We start from the raw sequence: 25,121 nt of genomic DNA, 5'->3' as shown, positions 1-25,121 counted from the left end.
CCTTCAAGATTTTTAACTGGCCAGATGTGGTGGCTCATGCCTACAATCCCAGCACTGTGGGAGGCTGAGGCAGGTGGATCACTTGAGGTCAGAGGTTTAACACAAGCCTGGCCACCATGGCAAAACCTCATCTCTACTGAAAGTACAAAAATTAGCCAGGCATGGTCGTGTGTGTTTGTAGTCCCAGCTACTCATGAGTCTGAGGCAGGAGAACAGCTAAAACCCAGGAGACGGAGGTTGCAGTGAGCCAAGATGGTCCCACTGCACTGCAGCCTAGGTGACAGAGTAAGACTCTATCTCAAAAAATAATAATAATAATAATAATAATTTAACCAAATAAAATTCCAACTCCCAAATGTGACTGTCATATATCTTCCTCATCTTACATTAAAAACTGTATCTTAGCCAAATAATGCATTTTCCACGATTTGAAAACAGTTGGTTGGTGCTTTCCCATTCCAGCACCTTTGCTCAACTCACCTCCCTCACCTGCATTTCTTCCTGTTACCTACCCCAATTAAATTACTACCAGGGCGAACCCAAATGTCCCCTCCTTAAAAAGTCTTTCTGGATCATCAGAGAGGAATTCCTCTCACCTTCCATAGAACTTCTACAAAACTTCTACAACACTATTACATTGCATGTGCCATGCATTTGCTGTTATTAGGTCTGTTTTTGTCTTTGCTGCTCTAAGTTCCTACGGTGTAGGGATCTTGGATACTATAGAACGCTTTGCACAGAGCAGGCTCTCAATAATATACATAGCATAAGAACTGCAAACAGAAAGCCAATCTGGAAACACATTCAACTATGCCCATGCAGCAGACAACAGCACCGAAGCTGAAGCCTAAGGGAGTTCTGCCACTTCTCAAATCACTTACCAGCATTAGGTCTAGTGAGTCCTTGCTCAGACTCACTGGACGGGCGAAAGAGTTTGAAGTGGGGTTTTAAACCACGGATTAAATTCTGATGACTTCTATAGTGGTTAAAATAACCTAAAGAAATTGAGAATTTTTTTTATAAAGAAATACATATATCAAATTATCTCAAGTGGAAAGCAGGGCTGATCGTTTTTAAAACCAGGCAGAGCTATAACATTGGTCATAAGATTCTGTACAACAGGAAACTGTAGGGCTTTAAGACAAATTTCAAAGGAATAGTAAATTTACAAGATGTAGAAAGTCTGTTGTTTGAAGACATAAGCTTATTTCTAGATAGGAAGATAAATATAATTTCTTCTAAGAAAAGTTTATAAGGTACATCTAATACCTTTCTTTTTCCTTTATGGCTTGACATATTTTAGAAACCTTTTGTCATTCTGCTACCATTAGAAGCAGGAATCATGCTCGTTACGACTCTCGTGTGGATAAAACAATAAATCTGTTCTAAAATGAGGCAAACAAAGCCACAAAATGGGATGTTGAACAGGATGATATGGTACCTCTCAACATTGCTCATTCTACTCCATTACAGAAAGACATCTTAAAAACAGGTAGGTGGCGTCTGGCAACGGAAGAACAGGGTGTAGTTAAGATAAATTCTAGCAAAGGCCATGACTTACTGGAGGCGCTGTCGATGCTGCTGATGCTATCTGCGTTGTGCAGGTGGTGCCTGTGGAGCTGCCTGTAGAGGCTAAATTTGGAGAACTTCTTTGGCTTTCCTATTCCTTTCAGTTTTGTATCCGTATCATCAGCATTCTTCCAGGTGGGTAAATTTTGATCAGGTTCATTTTTATCTTTGAGGCTTAAGGATGCCACAGACTCTGTTGTTGCAGCCTGAGAAAATTATTTTTTTTAAAAAAAAAAGACACTGCATAAGACGTGCTGCAATATGGTTCTTTGATTCAAGTAGAGCTGAGGTATAAAGTTTACAAATCATGGAGGTTCTATAACAGGCACGCAATACTGTCTGAGGTCAGCCACGGGGCACTAGTGGATTCTTGTGAGCTGTTTAAACACTACCAAAGGAATATGAGGGGCTCTGCTATGGTTCTTCTTTCAGTAGCCCAAATTCTTGAAATTTCACTCCAACTAAACTTTTCATCTCAAATACAATTACATGGGTTACATTCACTGTTGTGCTCCTGGACTTGTTCCTCTGATAAGCATTAAGTAAGAAGGTTCTCCTGTCTGTCATTTTCACTGTCACCTATGCACTAAATTGCTATTCTTGCACAAATGAGTCATCAACATATCCAGCAGTAAATAAGATGAAGCCCACCAACATTTTATATAAGTGTTTTCATATTCTGGCACCCATTTAGTTGAAATAGCAAGTAGATTGATATACGCATACAGATATTTTGGCAGCTCTATTTAAAAGGCCCTTTGAGAAGTTATTCGCTTCTGGCTCAAATTCCCTTGAAATGAACCCAGACTGATCTATCCTGTTTTGTATATCTTTAAGTAGGAAGTTTCCAGAAATTGTGGCAGATACCTAAGTCTTGTTACTACCTAAATCTTGACTGACACATACTTTTGTTTAAGAACTTTATTTTTGAATAAAAAAAAAAATCTTAATTTAAATGGAAAACAAAGCTGAATATGGGACAAAAAAATTCCACTGAATCTGTTTTCTTTTCTTACAAGATAAGAAATAGATTCAGCTATGCTAAGTTACAGCTAGCTGGGTAGGGAGGCTGGTATTTGAAACCAGGTCTTCCTCATGATGGACTCAAATGTTCTTTTCCCCTTCAAGAGACACCATCTCTTATTCAATGAATCAATCAGCCATGCTATTAATACAAACTTACACAAATTATGTTTGTATTATACATTTCCATCAAGGTGAAATATACTTACTGGGAGGGAACCCAGAGACGGTCCTGAAGTGACCCGCTTCACACTGCCCACGTCTGTGAGTCTGTGCTCATCGTCATCCCACCTTCCATAGGCCAGGTCGATCCCACCCACAAAGGCCAACGATTGGTCAATGATGACAAGCTTCTCATGGTGAGCCCACAAATAGACGGTAGACGACACATGATCTGGGTGTCTCATCACCTTGAGAGCGAAAAATCCCCACTTAGAATACGCTTTTAAAACCTCCTTCCTGGCATAATGAAACAGATCTGCTTTCTCCTTGAAAATCATTTTCTGTAATTCAAATGCCAAAATGTACAATGTATACACCAAAGAAGGCATTTAGCAGAAAAAAAGACTCCTATTTACTTTTCAAGCTCCCACCCCCACATACTATATTTTGGGGCAGCCGCCATTTAGCTTGAGGTCTGCCAATACATCAGGAAACGGCCAGCTCAATTTGATGGCTGGTTCCCTTCCCTCATAAGGATTATGTTAAATTTAATATTTTTTTTAATGCTAAAAATATTTACTATTTATCTCTGGAAAAATTTGTAAAGAAGTATATTGATATTCTGTCAGTCATTGAACTGAAATACTAAGCATATGAAGAACAGGCACGCAGATATTTTGGCAGCTCTTTATTTAAAAGGTACCTTGCGAAGTTAGTAACCTTTTGCTCTCAAAATTGTCCCAGTCTGACCTATCTTATTTTCATTTGCCTTTAGGTAAAAATATGACAAAAGCTACTTTGGCAACTACTTTCTTCTTTCTTTCTCTTTCTTTCCTTCCTTCTTTTCTTTTCCTTCCTTCCTTCCCTTCCTTCCTCTTTCTCCCTTTCTTTTCTTTTGTTTCTTTTTCTTTCTCTTTCTTTCCTTTCCCTCGCTCCCTCCCTCCTTTCCTTCCTTCCTTTCCTTCTTTCTTTCCTTCCTTCTTTCCTCCTTTCCTTCGGCATAATCACAGCTCACTGCAACTCCTGGGCTCAAGCAATCCTTCTGCCTTAGCCTCCCGAGTAGCTGGGACTACAGGCATGTACCACCATGTCTGGCTAATCTTTTTGTTTTTTGTAGATATGGGTGCCTTGTTCTGTTGCCGATGCTGGTTTTGAACTCAGCCACCCTCCCACCTCAGCTTCCCAAAGGGCTGGAACTATAACTGTGGGCCACCATACCTGGCCTTACTGTTTTCTTAATAACACTTTTTAAAAAACTGCAGTAAAATAAACATAACATAAATTTTACCATATTAACCATTTAAGTGTGCAATTCAGTGCTATCAGGATAATGAGTTAGGGAGTCTTCTCTCCTCAATTTTTGAAAAAGTTTGAGAAAGATTGGTGGTAATTCCTCATTAAATGTTTGGTAGAATTCACCAGTGAAGCCATCAGGTTCCAGGCTTTTCATTTGGGGGAGATTTTTAATTACTAATCAATCTCCTTACTAGTTAAAGATCTGTTTAGATTTTCTATTTTTCTTCATGATTTAGTCTTGGTAGGTTTCATCTTTCTAGGAACATATTTCCTCTAGGTTATCCAGTATATTGGTATCCAATTGCGCACAGTAATCTCTTAGAATCATTTCTGTAGAATTGGTAGTAATATCTCTACTTTTATTTCAGATTTTAGTAACTTCGGTCTTTTTATTTTCTTACCCATCAAGTGAAAGGTCTGTCAATTTTATCTTTTCAAAAAAACCAACTTAATTTCATTGATTTTCTGTATCATTTTTCTATCCTGTTTTATTTCTCACTGCTCCAATCTTTCTTTCCTTCCTTCTACTAGTTTTGGGTTTAGTTTGTTCTTCTTTTTCTAGTTCCTTAAATTGTAAAGTTAGGTTGCTGTTTTGAGATCTTTCTTCTTTTCACAATTACAGCTGTAAATTTCCCCCCTTGCACTGCTTTCTCTGTGTCCCATCAGTTTTGGTATGTTGTTTCATTTTCATTTGTCTCTTAAGTATTTTCTCTTTCCCTTGTGATTGTTTTCTTTGACCCACTGCTTGTTTAACAGTGTGTTAACTTCCACAAGCTGGTGACTTGTCTAGTTGTCTTTATGTTATTGATTTCTAGCATTATCTTGTTGTGGTCAGAGGTTTGTATCTTTACCTTTTAAAATCTATTGAGACTTATTTTGTGGCTTAACAGATGGTCCTGGAAAATGCCCCACATGCATTTGAGAAGAGTGTGTATCCTGCTGTTGTCGGGTAGAACATTCTGTATGTCCATCGGATCCAGTTGGTTTACTGTGTGTTCAAGTCCTCTCCTTTCTTACTTACCTTCTGTCTGATTGTTCTAATCATTACTGAGGGTGGGATGTTGAAGTCTCCAACCACTATTATAGGCTGTCTTTTTCTCCCTTCAATTCTGTCAGTTTTCGCTTCATCTATTTCAATGGTCTGTTATTAATTAGGTACATAAAGGTTTATAATTTTTACATCCTGCTGTATTTAACCTTTTATTAATATATAATGTCCTTGTTTGTCTCGTAATCATGTTTTGATGTAAAGTCGATTTTGTCTGATACTAGTTTAGCCACCCTTGCTCTTTTTGGGTCACCATTTGTGTGAAATACCCTTTCCATCATTTCAACCTATTGGTGTCTTTGTATCTTACAAATAACATATAGTTGGATCATGTTTTCTTAAAATCCAGTCCATCAATCTCTGTTTGTTGAGAGGTCAATCCATTTACCTTTAAGTAATTATTTGTAAGATACTTGGGTAATTGTGCTATTTTCTACATGCCTTATAGCGTTTTTGGCTCTCACTTCCTGCATTACTGTCTTCTGTTTTGTTTGATTGATTTTTTTGTAAGGACATGTTTAAATTCCTTTCTCGTTTCTTTCTGTTAAACAGCTCTATATATGACTGCCGTTTTCTTTGCAGTTACATGTGGCATCCTGAAGTTGTGACGTTCTATTTGAGTGGACGCCAGTGTAACTTCAGTAACACACGAGTCTCTGCTCCTTTTACAGCTCTTTCCTCGCAGGTGTTGGTGCCGCAAAATGACATCTTTAGTGGGTACTTGATAAAAATTTGGTGAATGAATAAATAAAATACAGAAATGATGCAACCTAATAAATCATTCTCTGGGGGAAAATACTTTAATTGTTTCTAACCAAGTGAAACATACAACTGTCACGTATTTCAAGCCTGCTGGAGGTTTCTTAATTCATTATGTCTTGATGCGCTGCAATGACTGGGTTATATTTATTGATAGCTTTTAGGTATTTGGCAAAATATCAAAGAACTTTTTCAAATTGCTTTTCATGTGTATTTACTTTATTAGCATTTTATACTAGTGCCACTGATTCTTTTAAGTATTTTACATCCTATTTTATAATAGGTGCCATTGATTTTTCTTTTAAGTATTTTAAATCCTAGAGGAGATCTCTGTGCTGCTATCAGTGATCAGGGGATGCCACAGGGAGATCACATCTAAGAGGTTCCAGAATAATCTTAATGAGAAGTGTGAGAACTTGTTGGCTCATGAACATCAAAACAACTTCAGGAAGCACGTTCTTGTCTAGACTGTCATTTCAATTAGAGAAGTGTCCGAGAAGCAGAAATGTGAGGTCTGCTCACCCCCGTCAATGTAGGGAAGATAAGAAAGTAAAGTATTTTGCTTGATTTCTGAGGACACAATGCTATTTGACCAAATATACATTTGGGAATTCTATAGATCATTATAACCCAGAACAAAATATATCTGAAAAAAAAAAAATCCTATAGAGAAACAGCTGTCATCAAGATGAACCCGAATACCTTTATGTTGGGGTGTAAACGCATCAAAGTCCTCTTGGTGTATTCACTATTGATGCCAAGAGCGAGTTCTACCTCTTTGTAGAGCATTATGAAGATCCTCACCCCTTGTTGCTGTCACAAGAGAAAACAGATTGAGGAATGGGTATCTCTGGAGGAAACTGACAATTTTCATTTTCTTTCTCCTTTACACTATACTATCTTTCTTTTTTATTATTATTTTGAGACAGAGTCTCACTCTGCACCCAGGCTGGAGTACAGGGGTACAATCTCAGCTCACTGCAACCTCCCAGGTTCAAGCAATTCTCATGCTTCAGCCTCCCCAGTAGCTAGGACTACAGGTGCATGCCACCACACCAGCTAATTTTTGTATTTTGAGTAGAGACAGGGTTTCACCATGTTGGCCAGCCTGGTTTCGAACTCCTGACCTCAAGTTTTCCACCCACCTCAGCCTCTCAAAGTGCTGAAATTAGAGGTGTGAGCCACCACACCCAGCCTGCACTGTACTTTCTAACTTCTCTTAAACTTATCATAAACAAGTATGATAAAATTTTAATGAAAAAGGCAATACAAGGAAGTGACACATAAGTGTGCCTATTGAGACCCGAATACTAAAAATAAAAATCTATCTCCCTTCCATTCTTACAATTTTTCATATCACGAAAGAATGTCAGTAACTGATTAAAGATCCAAAATGAAAACTGTAACCTCAGCTGTTAAGTGTCCGATAGTCTTACAACTTTTAACATTACCAAACACCCATCACTGAGGAGGTTGTGACCTGATTCATGTTGCAGGATTGGAGTTTTTGTTTATTTACATTATACCTCAATTAGTTGGAAGAACAGTGAGAAGAAATTTTGAAGCAGTAAATTGTGCTGAATATTCCTTAAATATAATATCCCTTAAATGTTTCTGGGCATATTTTCATAGAAACTTTCTTTACTGAAAACAATTACTTAAGCGGATAAAACCGTTTCTTAATCTTCAAAGATGAATGCGTTAGTTCATCCTCTTGACCTATAATTACATCATTAATGTCTGTTTCACTAGTGAAACGACTTCTTCAGAAGTAAGCTTCTTAAATATTTAAAAGTCTCCAAGTTTTAGCAGGACCTTAGTATAAAATGGACACTCAAATTAACATTGATCCATCCTTCCTTAGACCTCAGGTCTAAAAGAAAATAGGCAAAGCCACTGTGGCCTACGTAATTGAGTGAAATTAAATCAAAAGTGCCTTGTAGATGTTAACATGCTATAAAAATAATACAATGACTTAATACTATTAATCATCAAAAGATAATGTGCAGTCCTTTCGTGGTTCATGAACGTGATGGTTGTGTGTTCACGCACATGCGTGAGATGTGCCACCCTTGAACCTTCTTACGACATCTGCACATTACCCATCTAACCTGAAAAAACTATTCTAAAAAACCCAAAAGACAGGATCCAATAGCTAATAGTATAGAAAAGCACTGGCATCTTCCATTCTAGTTCTGGTTGGTGATGGGCTTTCAGGCTAGGTTAAACTGCCCTGCACTGAAATGCTCCTCTCCTTCCGCCTGCCCACTCAAATGAACCCCCCTCCAACGTACAGTCGGAATGTACTCCCTCCAGGAACCTGTGGCTTATTCACCCCCACCTTGTGGATTGACGTTTTAATTTTAGGCTAGGCTCCTCCGCATTTTTGTACGTTTGCCACCATTTTAATTTGCATTGTTTGTACCCAGCAGCTCTGAAAGCATTCTGAAACATTCTGCATACCCACTGGATTCTGGATCTAAATGACACCTGGCATTTAACATCCTAGAGATTAAAGGTGAGAATTTTTCCATAATACTTTCTAGAATATTGCAGACACAAGTGTATCTAATAAACCATAATGACAAAAATAATTTGGTTACAGTTTAAATTAATAATCCATGGTGATTAGCTAATGTTTTTTCAAATCCAAGTCATTTTATTATTTTGCCGGTTTTAACATTCACACTTAAAAATGGAAGATTCTGCATAGAAACGTAAGTTGTGCTATAAGTATATTACAAAAAATTAAATTTGAAATTGTTCACTTACAATCAACTCTTAAAAATTAAATTTCTAATATATATATTTTTAGCACATATATTTTTCACTCTTTGTGTGAGAATCTAATAAGGCTTTTCTTTTATAAACAAATAAAACCATGCTAATTGATATATTCTTCTCACTTGTAGAAAGTGAGTCTTTTAATTAACTGATCTGAAAGTTATACTGATAAGCAAACTCTCTATGTAAAATCTATTTTTCAGTGCATTAAAAAGTACCAACTTTCTCATCAGAATCTACAAAGTACCATGTGAAATGACATGGCACGTAGACCACAGTGAGAAACCTGCAGCCATAACAGAACAAGAAAAAGGGCTGTGAGGCATACATAGTTAGAATAAACACAAAAAGTGGGGGGAAAATGAAGATAATTAGGAAATTAAGGCAGCAGAATTTCTCTTTAAATTCTGCAAGATTCAGCTTTGCAGCCTGGGAAAAAAGTGTCCTCTCCAAATAAAAAAAATCAATGTTTTCTCTTCATCATTGTATTTTCTTCCTTTTTTGTTGTTGTTTTTTGTTTTTGTTTTGGTTTTAGTTTTTGAGACAGAGTCTCAAAACTCTGTCACCCAGTCTGGATGCTACGGCAGGTTAGTCATTGTATACAAGAAAAATTGGAATAAAAAACTTAAGACATCTTATTGGGTTAAACACGCTTATTTCATAACAACTAAAAATTTTTGCAATGCTATACTATCTGATATAACATAAAAGTTAATATTTTTAGGTTCTAGATCACGGGATCCAAAATCTGACAGCAAACCAAACACATAAACATTCCTCTAATATTGTTCTGCCAATACTAACAAGCATGTTTTGGACTGTAAATTCCTTAATAACACATCCACATCACTTCAAAGTACTAACACTCTATCTTTCTTGGTGTTAGTAATATCTTAAAGGTGTATGCATTTCTGGCGGTACACGATTTACATTCGGTGTGCATTAACAAGACTTGAGTACCAGGAGAAGACTCATTCTTGCTCTTAAAGCAGGATCAGGAAGAATATAGATGTCATTCTATTTCTCTGGTTAACAGCTGGCTTTTAGAACTTGCTAATTACTTATTACAATTATGCAACTACTATTACAATCAAGAATATAAACTCATATTTCAGTAAAAAAGTGGAAGTGTAGCAAGAAGTGAACAGATTAATTTTAATGGTCTGGCCGGAGAGTGCTCTGCAATGAGACACTGATAAAGGGCTCTACAGGAAAATTTCAAGATTGTTTTCTTTTTCTCATCCACTGTTCAGCTCTATTTTTGGTATTTGAATATTTTACAATTCAGCTCTATTTTTGGTATTTGAATATTTTGGAATTCACTGTATATCTTTTGCCGAGAGGCTTTTTTTTGAACCATTATAATGGTTTTTTTTTTTTTAACCATTATAATGGTTACCAAAAAAACAGCCTCTCGGTAAAAGATAAAATACAAAGAGTAAAACCCAAAATTTCAACCTAAATTGTAGAACGATACACCTGACATTTTTAATCATGATGAAATTCTGCTTCTTAGGCTTAACACATTATTACTCGGGAAGCTGCAAATTAGGAACTTGGCCTGAATCCTACAGTTTTCCACTTATCTACATAATTAATGGATTTTTGAAATAATAGATGTGTTAACACTAATGGATTCCATTACTACCCTCCATTTATTCATACCTGGCGTTTTCTTTTATACTGTCTTTTCTCATTGAAATATCTAAAGGAAACAGCTAGAGACTTTGTCTTTTTAGCTTAAATGCAAATGACTTATAAGGAACCGATTAAATACAGAAAGTCCATTTTTATGTGGTTTATAATTATTTACCTAGACCTACTGCCAAAATAAACAGTTGATTCGTGACAAGATTCCTGTGATAATAAAGCAATGCCTTCTTTTTCTTTTGGTCAAGGTATTACAAGTCTATTATAAACTAACCATAAAGGGCAAAGGAGAGTCATTCCTTGGGAATGAAGGCATTTCCAGGTTGTTACAGTGCAGGCTTATACGAAATGTGAGAAACACTTTTGCAAAATGAAAGCCAAACATAAAAAAAAACACTGATGTTAATTCTGTAATTTAAAAAAATACACTTTCAAAACATCCCATGCTTTAGTGCCTTTTAATACCCTTGGGGAAATTACTTTTTTGCTTAGAGAAAGGGACAGAAATTATTAATAGGAGAAGTAGGAAAACAGATGGCCTGGAGTAGCCTATCAATGCAGTGTTTCTTATCTCTGGTGAACTCAGCTCTTCTAAAGGTTCCAGAGAATAAATTTCATAAAACATGACTTTTAAAAGATGAAAATTCTGTCCTCTTTTCTAATCAATTTTTTGTCAAGTAGAGCAGACATAACACTGTAAACAGTAGAAATTTTTAGGAGTTTTAGAGATTCAAAATACATGGAAAGACAGTGAAAAGAAAATTTTTATAGTGGAAATCAGAGACTTTCTTTCTTAGTCAACTTTTCCTCTGATTGCTCGAGGTAGCACAGTGAAAATATTTTCTAAATGCAGCCAAGTTTGTCCACTGCCTGAAGTTTAGCCCTCTCCACCCCCATAACCCAGGATATTTTTTTGTCACTTTCCAAGGACTTCCCCAAGGGGTACAATATATTAAGAATATTGAAAGTAAAGGATATAAAGATATCATTTCTTCGCTATTTAAAAGCAGGCAGCACTGAAATATAACAGCACAAAAGCACACGTGCCTTTTTTTAAAAACCAATTTTGTTTGACGCACATTCTAGAAAGCTGAAGATTCCTTTCCTGCAAGCCACTGTAGCCCACCACTTTGATGAGACTCATTTGGCTTTCTGTGGAGAGAGGTGATTACTCCTCTCATTTCTCAATCGTGGACACCTTTCCCTTTCACTGGCCACTGACTGCAACTCTCCATTGTGCCTCGTGATCCAGGACAGAAAGAAATCAACCTGAAAACAAATTCTCCCATTGGTCTAAGTTTCGTAGGAAGTATCACATGCTTTTAAGGTTGAGATACACAGAATTGCATGTGGGGGTTTGGTTGCCCTAACTATGATGCAGCTTGTCTCACCTCTTAGTACAGTAAGTGCAGAACTGTGGAAAGCCCTGGGATGCTGATTTCTTTGAGTTGTGAACGGTCTGCCTCTCAAGATTGGCTTTTATTATTTTAAATGATGACATTGCACATCAGAAGGCCAAAGAAATAGGAAAAGATCAACTTGGTTATTAACTAGATAAATAAAATATTGCATTTTTTCTTTAAAAATAGCCAGTATAAGAGATGTTTGCCAGAGGTTGGCTATGAGGCAGAGACATTTCCTAAATTCCTCTCAGAAAATCTGCACAATCGGATAGAAGGAAATGAAACATTCATTTTAATAAACCTTGTGGGCCTCTGGGTCCCATTAACGAAAACATTAATATTATGTTTCAACCTCATACTTTGCAAAGCTAGTGTGTGGCTTTCAGAAACTAAATTATTTATGTGAAACCATGTTTATGTGCATATAAACTGTCAATTTGGAATGATCCAAGTGTTAAAAAATTTATGAACAAAGCAATAATATAGTGGAATGAGATTAAGGAAGAGCAATTCTGCTAGAGGTTCCAGCAAGAAATCAATCTTTAATAGTATTACTATTTCTTTAGGAAATTTTAAAAATCATTACCCACAACTTAAAAATTACAAGCTCCAAGTACTGGATGAAATGAAAACAAAGTACTGTTATCAGGCCGTAATGTTTACTTGGCCATGGTGTCCACCAGGGACCTCACCAGGGCTCATGGGCCATTTAAAAAAAGAGAAGCCACACTAGTGAAGATGTAACCAGAAGAGGTTACCTCTTCACTAGCAGAGGCTAGAAGAGGTAACTTCTAGAGACTAGAAGAGGTAAACAGACAAGTATGCCAAGGGCAATAAACAAGCACATGCCAGCAAACAAGAGGTGGAAGTAATGTCTGCAGGATCTTCCTCCTGAGCCCTGCCTGAGCATGTACTAGCTTTCTCAAGTTAATGTAGATGTCCTGTAGACCCTGGACCTTCAAGTGATCTAAAACTTAGCTTTCTGAATCAGAGTTCTTCCCACTTTCTTCCACTATCAGAGTCACCTTCCCAGCACACCATTTTGATCAGACCACCCTTGCTTCCTCACACCTCCCTGCCCCACTAAGTACTGTCCCCACTGTCTCCCATAAAGTCAAACCACTAGCTTGGCTCACAAAGCCTCTGCATCCTAGCTGCAACTATGGTTCCAGTTGAATCCCCCATCTGGGTATGCTAACACTCAGATGTGATCGACCTCCCTACTGTGCCTGACAAAGTCTTTGGCCCTGCTGTTCCCTCACAACACTTGCCACACCTAGAAAGTTCTTTCCTTTTTAAAAATGTTTTTCCATCCTAAATGCCCCACATCCTTCATGTTGTGAGGGGCTCCCCAACCAGACCTGCTCAATGCTTTCTCCTTGCCATTACATTGAGGAACTGCTTCTGTACCCAACTGATACTTGTGTAGATTTTATAAGCTCCTTCAATTTAAGAATCATGGCTTTTATTTATATACATTCTCATATGATTAGCCAAATGCCCTGCACATAGAAAACATTCAATAAATACACATTGATTGAAACCTAAAACAGTGAGGTGCTGATCAAATGTTATAAGGAAAAAATATACTAATATTAGTACAGATTGCTAGGCAAGGCTGGAAAATGTACTAAAATAGAATATTTAGGGAAAATGGAAAAGATGCCATTTCACTGAGAGAAACATAGAGAAAGTTACTGCCCATTTAATAGGTAGAAAGAAGTCTGGTAAGGCTACGACTGAACCCAAGACATGAATCCTGGCCAGACATGGTGGTTCATGCCTATAATCCCAGCACTTTGGGAGGCCAAGGTGGGTAGATAATGAGGTCAGGAGATCAAGACCATCCTGGTCAACATGGTGAAACCCATCTCTACTAAAAATACAAAAATTAGCTGGGCATGGTGGCGCACGCCTGTAGTCCCAGCTACTTGGGAGGCTGAGGCAGGAGAATTGCTTGAACCCAAGAGGCGGAGGTTGCAGTGAGCTGAGATTGCGCCATTGCACTCCAGCCTGGGTAACAAGAGTGAAACTCGTCTCAGGAAAAAAACAAAAAAAAAACAAACAAGAATCATTCAGCAAGTTCTCCATAGGCAAGGCCCAAGTCCGATTCATGGTGGCATTCTCAGTGATTACTATAGAACCCGACTCATAGGCAACAGAAACTATATGATGAATAATTTAATAAATATGTGAATGTTTTCAGAATCAAAATGTCCAAATCTGTAAATGAAATTCAATTGATGAAACAAATAGACTCTCCATCAAAATGATGTTCTTTGGCAGAATGTGTTTCAAATAAAGATCATCAATTTCTTTTGCTTTCAAGATTGGCAGTGAGGTCTGGAGGTCTGACTATGTCTATGAATATCCTCAGAAATCCTCAAGGAATGCATGGGGAAAAGATACCGAAAGAAAAGGGGCAAGTGAATGGGGAAAGGAAAAGTAGAATGAGTAGAATGTAGAGGATAGGAAAGAAGAAATGAGTAAAGGCTATAAGAAATAGAAAAATGCTAACCCCAATTATTTATGCTGTACAAGTTCTGCTACCATGTTTAATGATAGGATAAAAAATGGTTGACCAGGCGCAGTGTCTCACACCTGTAATCCTAGCACTTTGGGAAGCCGAGGTGAATGGATCACCTAAGGTCAGGAGTTAGAGACCAGACTGCCAACACAGTGAAATCCTATCTCTACTAAAAATAAAAATAAAAAATATCCAGGTGTGGTGGCAGGCACCTGTAATCCCAGCTACTTGGGAGGCTGACACAGGAGAATTGCTTGAACCTGGGAGGCAGAGATTGCCATAAGAGGAGACTGCACCACTGCACTCCAGCCTGAGCAAAAAAGAACAAAACTTGTCCTAAAAAAGAAAAAAAAAAAAGGAAGTGATTCAAGATGGCGCAGTAAGAACAACTCCGGATCGCAGCTCTCAGTGAATGCTCAGAGGGTGAGTCAAAGCTGCATTTCCAGATGGATCTTTGTTGCCCACAGAACAGGGAAATTCCCAGGTGTAGGAAAGACACGGGACACAAGCGCAGCCGTTTCGGCTGTTGTGGCCGCTTCAGCCGGCACCGCAACGCAGCGGCACTCCGCAACAATCCACACAAAACACACTGGCCCGGGTGCCCTGCTAAACTGGCAATCTGGGATTTGGGAGGGCAGATTAGCATATCCATCTGATTAAACGGGACTTGGACAGTGAGCCAGACCAGGAGATTCCTGGGAAGTGGCATTTGAGCCAGCATAGTGGCTAGCTGCACAGGAAATCACACAGATCCCACTGCTCTAACAGTGGGCAACCGAAACACCTGGGAGAGAGCCATCCGTTCAACTTAAAAAAAAAAAAAAAAAAGAAAGGTGCTCTGAGGCAGGGAGCCAGGCAAGTGGGCTCGGTGGGTTTCACCCCCACAGGAACAAACAAAATGGCAATTCAAAACACTCTGGGTGGAGAGTTTCACTGCAGGCACAGCTGAACCCAGGACGGTGCAGCTCGGTGGGAGAGGGGCGTTCGCTATTACCAAGGCAATCCACCCCTACTGAGGTACACTCCCATTGCTGATGCAGCCTGCTATTGCTGAGGCAACCCGCCATAACAGAGAGACTCCGCTGCAGGGCGGAGCCAGCGGCGGAGTCCACGGCTGCAGGGCAGAGCCCGCAGCAACAGGGCAGACCCCACATCAGCAGGGTGGAGCCTCGGCAGGGAAATAGTGACTAGACTCCCTCCTAGCTGAGCAGGATACTGCAATGGACACTCATAAAGAAAGCCCCAACCCCCTGAGACAGAACATTTGAGGAAAAAAAGGGGTTTTAAGAGATATGCTGCAGCAGACTTAAACGCACCTGCCTAACAGCCCTGAACGAACAATGGAGCTCACAGCTCAGCACTTGAGCTCCTATAAAGTACAGACCGTCTCCTCAAGCAGCTCCCTGACCCCTGTATATCCAGAGTCATCTCAAAAAGGACTGATCAGACTGACATTAGGCGGGCATCATTCTGGGACAAAGATAGCAGAAGAAGAAACTGGTAGCATCCCTCACTGTTCCACAGCTGCTACAGGTGTACCCAAGACAAGCAGGGCCTGGAGTGGACCTTAGCAGTCGTACAGCAGAGGGGCTAGACTGGTAGAAGGAAAACCAAGTAACAGAAATAACTCATCATCAACAATCTGGGCGTCCACTCAGAGACCCAATCGAAAAGTCAGCAACTACTCAGACGACAGGTGGATAAATCCACAAAGATGGGAAGAAACCAGCGCAAAAAGAAGGAAAACACCTGAAAACAGAACACCTCACCTCCTACAAAGGACCAAAACTCCTCACCAGCAAGGGAACAAAGCTGGACAGAGAATGACTGTGACGAAATGACAAAATCAGACTTCAGAAGGTGGGTAATGAGAAACTTCTGTGAGCTGATAAAACATGTTCTAAATCAATGCAAAGAAACTAAGAACCTTGAAAAAAGATTCGAGGAAATGATAACAAGAATGGATAACTTAGAGAGGAATATGAATTAATTGAAAGAGCTGAAAAACACAACACGAGAACTTCGTGAAGCATGCACAAGTTTCAACAGCTGAATTGACCAAGCAGAAGAAAAAATATCAGAAGTCGAAGATCAACTCCATGAAATAAAATGAGAAACCAAGATTAGAGAAAAAAGCGCAAAAAGGAATGAACAAAGTCTCCAAGAAATGTGGGACTATGTGAAGAGACCTAACCTACGTTTGATAGGTGTACCAGAAGGGGAAAAAGAGAATGAATTTAAGCTGGAAAATACTCTTCAGGATATTATCCAGGAAAATTTCCCCAACCTAGCAAGGCAGGCCAACCCTCAAATCCAGGAAATACAGAGAACACCACAAAGATACTCCGCAAGAAGAGCAACCCAAGGCACATAATCGTCAGATTCACCAAGGTTGAAATGAAGGAGAAAATACTAAGGGCAGCCAGAGAGAAAGGTCGGGTCACCCACAAAGGAAAGCCCATCAGACTCACAGCAGATCTCTCAGCAGAAAGTCTACAAGCAAGAAGAGAGTGGGGGCCAATATTCAACATCTTTAAAGAAAAGAACTTTCAACCCAGAATTACACATCCAGCCAAACTGAGCTTTGTAAGTTAAGGAAAAATAAAATCCTTTGTGAATAAGCAAGTACTCAGAGATTGTCACCATCAGGCCTGCTTTACAAGAGCTCCTGAAAGAAGCACTACACATAGAAAGGAACAACCAGTACCAGCCAATCCAAAAACACACTAAATGCTAAAGAGCATCAACAAAATGAAGAATCTTCATCAACTAACTGGCAAAACAGCCAGCTAGCATCAAAATGGCAGTATCAAATTCACACATAACAATATTAACCCTAAATGTAAATGGGCTAAATGCACCAATCAAAAGACACAGACTGGCAAATTAAATAAAAAGTCAAAACCCATCAGTGTGCTGTATCCAAGAAACCCATCTCACATGCAAGGATACACAAAGGCTCAAAATAAAGGGATGGAGGAAGATTTACCAAGCAAATGGAGAGCAAAAAAAAAAGCAGGAGTTGCAATTCTCATCTCTGATAAAATAGACTTTAAAGCAACAAAGATCAAAAGAGACAAAGAAGGTCATTACATAATGGTAAAAGGATCGATACAGCAAGAAGAGCTAACGATCCTAAATATATATGGACCCAATACAGGAGCACCCAGATATATAAGGCAAGTTCTTAATGACTAACAAACTTAGACTCCCACACAATAATAGTGGGAGACTTTAACACTCCACTGTCAATATTAGACAGATCAACCAGACAGAAAATTAACAAGGATATCCAGGGCTTGAACTCAGACCTGGAACAAGCAAACCTGATAGACATTTACAGAACTCTCCACCCCAAATCCACAAATATACATTCTTCTCAGCACCACATCACACCTACTTGAAAATTGACCACATAATTGGAAGTAAAGCACTCCTCAGCAAATGCAAAACAACAGAAATTATAACAAACAGTCTCTCAGACCACAGTGAAATCAAGTTAGAACTCAGAATTCAGAAACTAACCCAGAATCGCACGGCTTCATGGAAACTGAACAACTGGCTCTTGAATGTTGACTGGATAAACAATGAAATGAAGGCAGAAATAAAGAAGTGCTTCGAAACCAACTAGAACAAAGACACAACATACCAGAATCTCTGGGACACATTTAAAGCAGTCTCTAGAGGAAAACATATAGCAATAAGTACCCATATGAGAAGAGTGGAGAAATCTAAAATTGACACCCTATCATCAAAATTGAAAGAACTAGAGGAGCAAGATCAAAACAACTCAAAACCTAGCAGAAGACAAGAAATAACTAAGATCAGAGCAGAACTAAAGGAGATAGAGACACGAAAAACCCTTCAAAAAATCAATAAATCCAAGAACTGGTTTTTTGAAAAGATCAACAAAATAGACAGACCACTAGCCAGACTGATAAAAAAGAAAAGAGAGAATAACCAAAGAGATGCAATAAAAAACGATAAAGGGGAAATCACCACAGATTCCACAGAAATTCAAACCATCATCAGAGAATATTACAAACAACTCTATGCACATAAACTAGTAAACCTGGAAGAAATGGATAAATTCCTGGACTCCTGTGTCCTTCCAAGCCTAAACCAGGAGGAAGCCGAAACTATGAATAGACCAATAACAAGGTCTGAAGTCAAGGCAGCAATTAAGAGCCTACCACACAAAAAAAGTCCAGGTCCAGATGGGTTCACAGCCGAATTCTACCAGACACACAAAGAGGAGCTGGTACCATTCCTTCTGAAACTATTCCAAATAATCCAAAAAGAGGGAATCCTTCCCAAATCATTTTATGAGACCAACATCATCCTGTTACCAAAACCCGGCAGAGACCCAACAAGAAAAGAAAACTTCAGGCCAATATCCATGATGAACATAGATGCAAAAATCTTCAATAAAATATTGGCAAGCCGATTGCAACAGCAAATCAAAAAACTTATCCATCATGATCAAGTAGGATTCATCCCGGGGATGCAAGACTGGTTCAACATACGGAAGTCTATAAATATAATTCACCACATAAACAGAACCAAAAACAAAAACTACATGATTATCTCAATTGATGCAGAGAAGGCATTTGACAAACCAACAGCCAGTATCATACTGAATGGGCAAAAACTGGAAGCATTCCCTTTGAAATCCGGCACTAGACAAGGATGCCCTCTTTCACCACTCCTATTCAATATAGTACTGGAAGTTCTAGCCACAGCAATCAGGCAAGAAAAAGAAATAAAGGGTATTCAAATAGGAAAGGTGGAAGCCAAATTGTCTTTATTTGCAGACGACATGATAGTATACCTAGAAGACCCCATCGCCTCAGCCCAAAAACTCCTGAAACTGATAAGCAACTTCAGCAAAGTCTCAGGATATATAATCAATGTGCAAAAATCACAAACATTCCTATACACCAATAACAAGGCTTAAAGAGAGCCAAATCAAGAACGAACTGCCATTCACTATTGCTACAAACAGAATAAAATACCTTGGAATACAACTCACAAGGAACGTAAGGGACCTCTTTAAGGAAAACTACAAACCACTGCTCAATGAAATAAGAGAGGACACAAACAGATGGAGAAACATTCCATGTTCATGGTTAGGAAGAATTAATATCGTGAAAATGGCTATATTGCCCAAAGTAATTTACAGAATCAACGCTATCCCCACCAAGCTACCATTGACTTTCTTCACAGAACTGGAAAAAACCACCATGAACTTCATAGGGAACCAAAAGAGAGCCCGCATAGCCAAGTCAATTCTAAGCAAAAAGAACACAGTGGGGGCATCACACTACTGGATTTCAAACTATACTACAAGGCTACAGTAATCAAAACAGCATGGTACTGCTACCAAAACAGAGATATAGACCAATGGAACAAAACAGAGGCATCGGAGGCAACACAACATATCTACAACCATACAATCTATGATAAACCTGACAAAAACAAGCAATGAGGAAAAGATTCCCTGTTTAATAAATGGTGTTGGGAAAACTGGCTAGCCATGTGCAGAAAGCAGAAACTGGACCCCTTCCTGACACCTTACACTAAAATTAACTCCAGATGGATTAAAGACTTAAACATAAGACCTGGCACCATAAAAACCCTAGAAGAAAATCTAGGCAAAACCATTCAGGACATAGGAGTAGGCAAGGACTTCATGACCAAAACACCAAACGCATTGGCAACAAAAGCGTAAAATAGACAAATGGGACCTAATGAAACTCCACAGCTTCTGCATGGCAAAAGAAACAGTCACTAGAGTGGATCGGCAACCAACAGAATGGGAAAAAATTTTCGCAGTCTACCCATCTGACAAAGGGCTGATATCCAGAATTTACAAAGAACTCAAACAGATTTACAGGAAAAAAGCAAACAAACCCATTCAAAAACGGGCAAAGAATATGAACAGACACTTTACAAAAGAAGACATATATGAGGCCAACAAACATGAAAAAATGCTCATCATCACTGGTCATTAGAGAGATGCAAATCAAAACCACATTGAGATACCATCTCACGCCAGTTAGAATGGCGATCATTAAAAAATCTGGAGACAACAGATGCTGGAGAGGATGTGGAGAAAAAGGAACACTTTTACACTGTTGGTGGGAGTGTAAATTAGTTCAACCATTGTGGAAGACGGTGTGGCGATTTCTCAAGGCCTTAGAAATAGAAATTCCATTTGACCCAGCAATCCCATTACTGGGTATATATCCAAAGGACTATAAATCGTTCTACTATAAGGACACATGCACACGAATGTTCATTGCAGCACTGTTTACAATAGCAAAGACCTGGAACCAACCCAAATGCCCATCAATAATAGACTGGACTGGGAAAATGTGGCACATATACACCATGGAATATTATGCAGCAATCAAAAATGATGAGTTCGTGTCATTTGTAGGGACATAGATGAATCTGGAGAACATCATTCTCAGCAAACTGACACAAGAACAGAAAATGAAATACCACCTATTCTCACTCATCAGTGGGTGATGAAAAATGAGAACACATGGACACAGGGAAGGGAGTACCAAACACTGGGGTCTATTGGGGGCAAGAGGGGAGGGACAGCAGGGGGGGAGCTGGGGAGGGATAGCCTGAGGAGAAATGCCAAATGTGGGTCAAGGGGAGGAAGGCAGCAAAACACACTGCCATGTGTGTACCTATGCAAATGTCTTGCATGTTCTGCACATGTACCCCAAAACCTTAAATGCAATAAAAAAAAATAAAAGGTTAAGATAGTTACTGATAATAGTAAAAAGTCAGCACTTCCTAATTTGGACATGTGAAAGAATCAATCCAGATCTATTTTTATTCTAAACTAATTTAATTTTGTCTTAAAAATAATTAGAAATATGAATGCAGTCATTAGTGAGCCTAGATTGCTTTAGTTATTTACTTTTTATAATGAAAAAGCACACACTCAATGTTCACCCAGAATGTACAGGGTCAGCTACTCAGGAAACAGCTTCACAATATTACCATGATCTTAACTGGAGCGAAAACACCACCAACTGACTCTTCCTCCCCCTTTAATGTTATTACCATGTTAGCCCTATCTAGCTGAAACCATTCACCAGATGAGTTTTTCTTTTGCTTAAATGACAAAATAATGAATACAATTAAATGCTATGCTCCATTTCATCATTTATTATTCAATGATGAAATTGTATTATAATTTTTTGCCTATAAAATTAACGGCCTATAACTGATTCAAAAATAAAAATTAGAGATGCAAACACAATCCATGCTGTGAATTAGTCTAAAATATTAATACACTAGAAGCAATAGGAAAAAAATAGAACCAGATGAACTGGAAAACATTAGTTATCCTACTTTTCATCAACCTCTAAAGTAAAAAGTTATACGTGTGAAAGGGTCTGAAAAGAAAAGCATTTCAGAGACAACAGAGAGTTAAAAAATTGTATCAGCATTTTCTGGGAAAGTACATACTGCTTTTCGTTTAAGAATGCAGTCCAACCTCCAACGATTTCCCTCAACCACCGGGCGTTTCAGGAAGATTTCTGGACTCAGCCTGAAATAATGAAACCAAGATTTCAAGTAACTAAAACAAAATACGAAGTTCTGATTGTGTCATAGGAAATAAAGGTAATTTCAGCCCAAATGCCATTATCATCCTCCATTGTGGTGGGTACTCTAAAGTTTCACTATGAGTCTAAGTGCAACCTCATACAAAATGTCCATCTTCGTTTCTCTCTCTCTCTCTCTGGTACCCACATGGACACATATGCACAGAGGCAGATACTGCTGGTTGCCCACCCAACAGCTAATCTCCAACTTCTTCCTGCCAGTCAGAGCCTCTCGCCCACCACAGACTCTGCATATTCTAGATACTTGCTTTCCCAGACTCCTGTGCAGCTAGAGCGCAATGTGACACAATCCTAAACAATGAGATATATATGAGGAGGTATACAGGGGGGTTAATGGGAAAGATTTTTCTCCCTGAAACACACACACACACACACACTTTTTCTCTCCCTCATTCATTATCCATGTCCCTCTCCCTCTCCCTCTCCCTCTCTCCCTCTCCCTCTCCCTCTCTCCCTCTTCTCTTTCTCTCTCTCTCTCTCTCTCTCTCCCCCACTATCTCTCAGAGAAAGCCCTGGCCACACTTCCAGCTTTAGGATGGATGTTGTACAGGGGTATGATGCTTACGGAGGTGCAGCAATATTGAAATTTTAAGGAGAGGACCACAAACCCAGAATCACTAGACCACTTCGCCAACCCAGAATCACCTAACTTTAGACTTAACATTAAATGTGAAAAATAAATCCTCAGTGTTTAAGGTCCCTTTAGTTGAACATTCTGTTATCCCACACTAAAAGCATTCTAATGGATACACAGACACTTCCTATACAAAGGAGCGGCGTCTGTGGAACCCGGGGCTTTCTGGACAGAGGAGAAGGCTGATAGATGAAGCTTTTCCAGTGCAGGAGGGCGCTCCTAGGCTCTTCTCCTTCAGCAGTGTCATAAGGCAGCTAAGAGTACAACAGAATCATTTTTCTCTCCGGGGCTGGGTTCTAAAGTTAGTTTCTGAGTTAAATATGTACATAATGTAACTTCCCTGTCATGAGAGAAAAGAAACAATAGAAAACAGTCCTTTGTCCACTGAGCTGCTAGACCTGAGGGAGCAGGGTAGACTCTGTAAGGATGAAAGCCTTATGGAATTCTGCCCTGGAGTACTGCCTTGCCAGGGAGTCCTCTAAGCATGTGAAATCAACAGTGCTTTAAGGAGCTGAAGAGATTAAAAGAAATCAATTTTATGCTCTATTTCATTCAGTTAAAGAAAATTAAAACCCAGAGATAAAGTTTCTAAAGGAAATGTTATTGGGTAAAATAAATAAGAAAACGGACAAAGGAAGAGTTTGGACAGTGTAAGTGTTTGCATATTTAATTTGGAATGGAAACAAACTCAAAGGTAATCTATGTCCAAACAAGCAAACAAATAAAGCACAGCAACTGATCAGAAAAGATCCAAGAGGCATTAAAAAGAAGTCTGTTTTAAATAGTAGAACACATTGCTGTGCACTGCTAGTTCACCAAAAGGGAGATAACCAACAGCATACACACAATTGCAATTTTTTCATGTATACATTAAATATGGGCTCAAAGAGCTTCAGTTTGGGGGTGACTTTTAATGTTATACTCTGCAATTAAGCCTTTACCAATCATTTGTTTTGGTTCATCCACAAATTTGTGCTCAATACAAGCATTCTACTGGATACTCTGAAGAATCTTACGATAGCCCTCAAGGAGCCCTCAATCTTGAGGATAACGCATAAAAAGAAAAAAGATGTTGTTATATCATGCTATAAACGAAGAATAAACCACGGCTACATGGTAGGAAGAAAGCAGCTATAACTTACCAAGCATTATTATGTAAGGATCTTTACTTACTTATAAACAAAGTTTAAAAGAATTGTTTAATATTACATTTCATTGAATCTAGGACACTAGTGATTGTAGGATGCATCGTTACTGCATGTACCACTAAGAACGAAAAAATCATGACAACTATAAGAACGTAAGATGCATCCCTGATTTCAGAGATGTTGAAAGGTACCTCTAAGTAAGTGTACCACTTAGAAGACTTAATGACTTTAAATGCTTACATGAGAAAGACAAAAATTAAAAAAATTTTTAAATTAATGATCAGACCTTCCACTTTTAAAAGACAGAAAAAATAGATATTAAACCCGAGTAAAAGAAGATGGGGGCAAAACAAATGAGTGGAACTTGATGAAATATAAAACTGAAAAAACCACAGAGAAAATTAAATGAAACTAGATGTTGGCTCCTTGAAATATCAGTAAAATTTGTGAACTTCTACGAAGGCTAAAAAAATAAAAAATAAATGATTGAAAGAATGGGCTCACACCTATAATCCCAGCACTTTGGGAGGATAAAGTGGGAGGATCACTTAAGCCCAGGAATTTGAGACCACCCTGGGCAACAGAGCAAGACTCTGTCTCTACAAAAGAAATTTTTTTTTAATTAGCCAGGCATGGTGGCTCATGTCTGTAGTTCCAGCTGCTCAGGGGGCTGAGGTAGGAGGACTGCTTTAGCCTAGAAGGTTGAAGCTGCAGTGAGTCGAGAGTATCAGTGCACTTTAGTCTGGGCAACAGAGCAAGACCCTGTCTCCAAAAAAAAGAATGAAAGACAGGAAATCACTATAGGGTCTAGGGACATTAAAATTATATTAAATAAGTAATAACTATTAAAAATAACTTTATGCCATTATTTGTGGTATTTTAGATAAAATCAGCAAATTCCTTGAATAAAATATTTTCAAAAGGAAAATTTTTAAAAATTGAAACTGATTTTATAGCTATTGAAAAACTGAATTTGTAATTAAAACTTTCCCACAAGGAAAACTACAGACTCTGCCAACTTTACAGAATTTATTAAATATTTACAGAATTTATTAAATAATTGAATGTTATCAAATATTTAAGAAAGAAATTATGTTAGTACAACCTAAATTCTTTCAGTAAACAAAGGAGGAAACACTTACATCTTATTTAATGAGGTCAGCATTATCCTGATACTAAAACCAAACAAAGACAGTGCAAGAAAAGAAAACTAAAGAACATCCCTTATGATCACAGAAGTAAAAATATTTACCAAAAACACAGCAACTTATAAAATAATACTAGATCACAATCAAGTGGGATTATCCTAAGATACAAGGTTGGTTTAAAAGTTGGAAATCAATATAATTCACCACAGTAACAACAAAAAGGAGAAAAATATTATTATTTCAACAAATGCAGAAGAAATGATGAAATTCAATATCCATTAACAATAAATTAGAAATAGAAAAAAACTTCCTCAGTGT

General features: G+C 38.4%; 1 protein-coding gene and 1 non-coding gene across 12 annotated transcripts in view; one reads left to right on the top strand and one right to left on the bottom strand.

Annotated features, from left to right (window-relative positions):
* The window catches only part of PLD1 (phospholipase D1), a 231,114-nt gene that overhangs the window by 88,083 nt on the left and 117,910 nt on the right, over positions 1-25,121 (bottom strand). For 6 of the 11 annotated variants that reach the window (XM_035278538.3, XM_078353839.1, XM_078353841.1 and 3 more), the window contains 4 exons: positions 21,716-21,797; positions 6,560-6,670; positions 2,802-3,002; positions 1,562-1,775 (listed from right to left, as the gene is read on the bottom strand). In XM_035278538.3, coding sequence (XP_035134429.1) covers positions 1,562-1,775; positions 2,802-3,002; positions 6,560-6,670; positions 21,716-21,797 — 608 coding nt within the window. Of the gene's footprint in view, positions 1-881; positions 996-1,561; positions 1,776-2,801; positions 3,003-6,559; positions 6,671-21,715; positions 21,798-25,121 lie in introns of all 11 variants that reach the window. The other 5 variants (XM_035278534.3, XM_078353837.1, XM_035278539.3 and 2 more) reach the window with 1 other exon arrangement.
* LOC118149065 (small nucleolar RNA U13) lies at positions 7,866-7,969 on the top strand. Its single transcript, XR_004736230.1, has one exon. It is a non-coding gene; the product is annotated as a small nucleolar RNA U13 (small nucleolar RNA).

Source organism: Callithrix jacchus, chromosome 17 (assembly GCF_049354715.1).
Source record: "Callithrix jacchus isolate 240 chromosome 17, calJac240_pri, whole genome shotgun sequence".
NCBI classification, from domain to species: Eukaryota; Metazoa; Chordata; class Mammalia; order Primates; family Cebidae; genus Callithrix; species Callithrix jacchus.
This window is presented reverse-complemented; position numbering and strand designations above follow the sequence as displayed.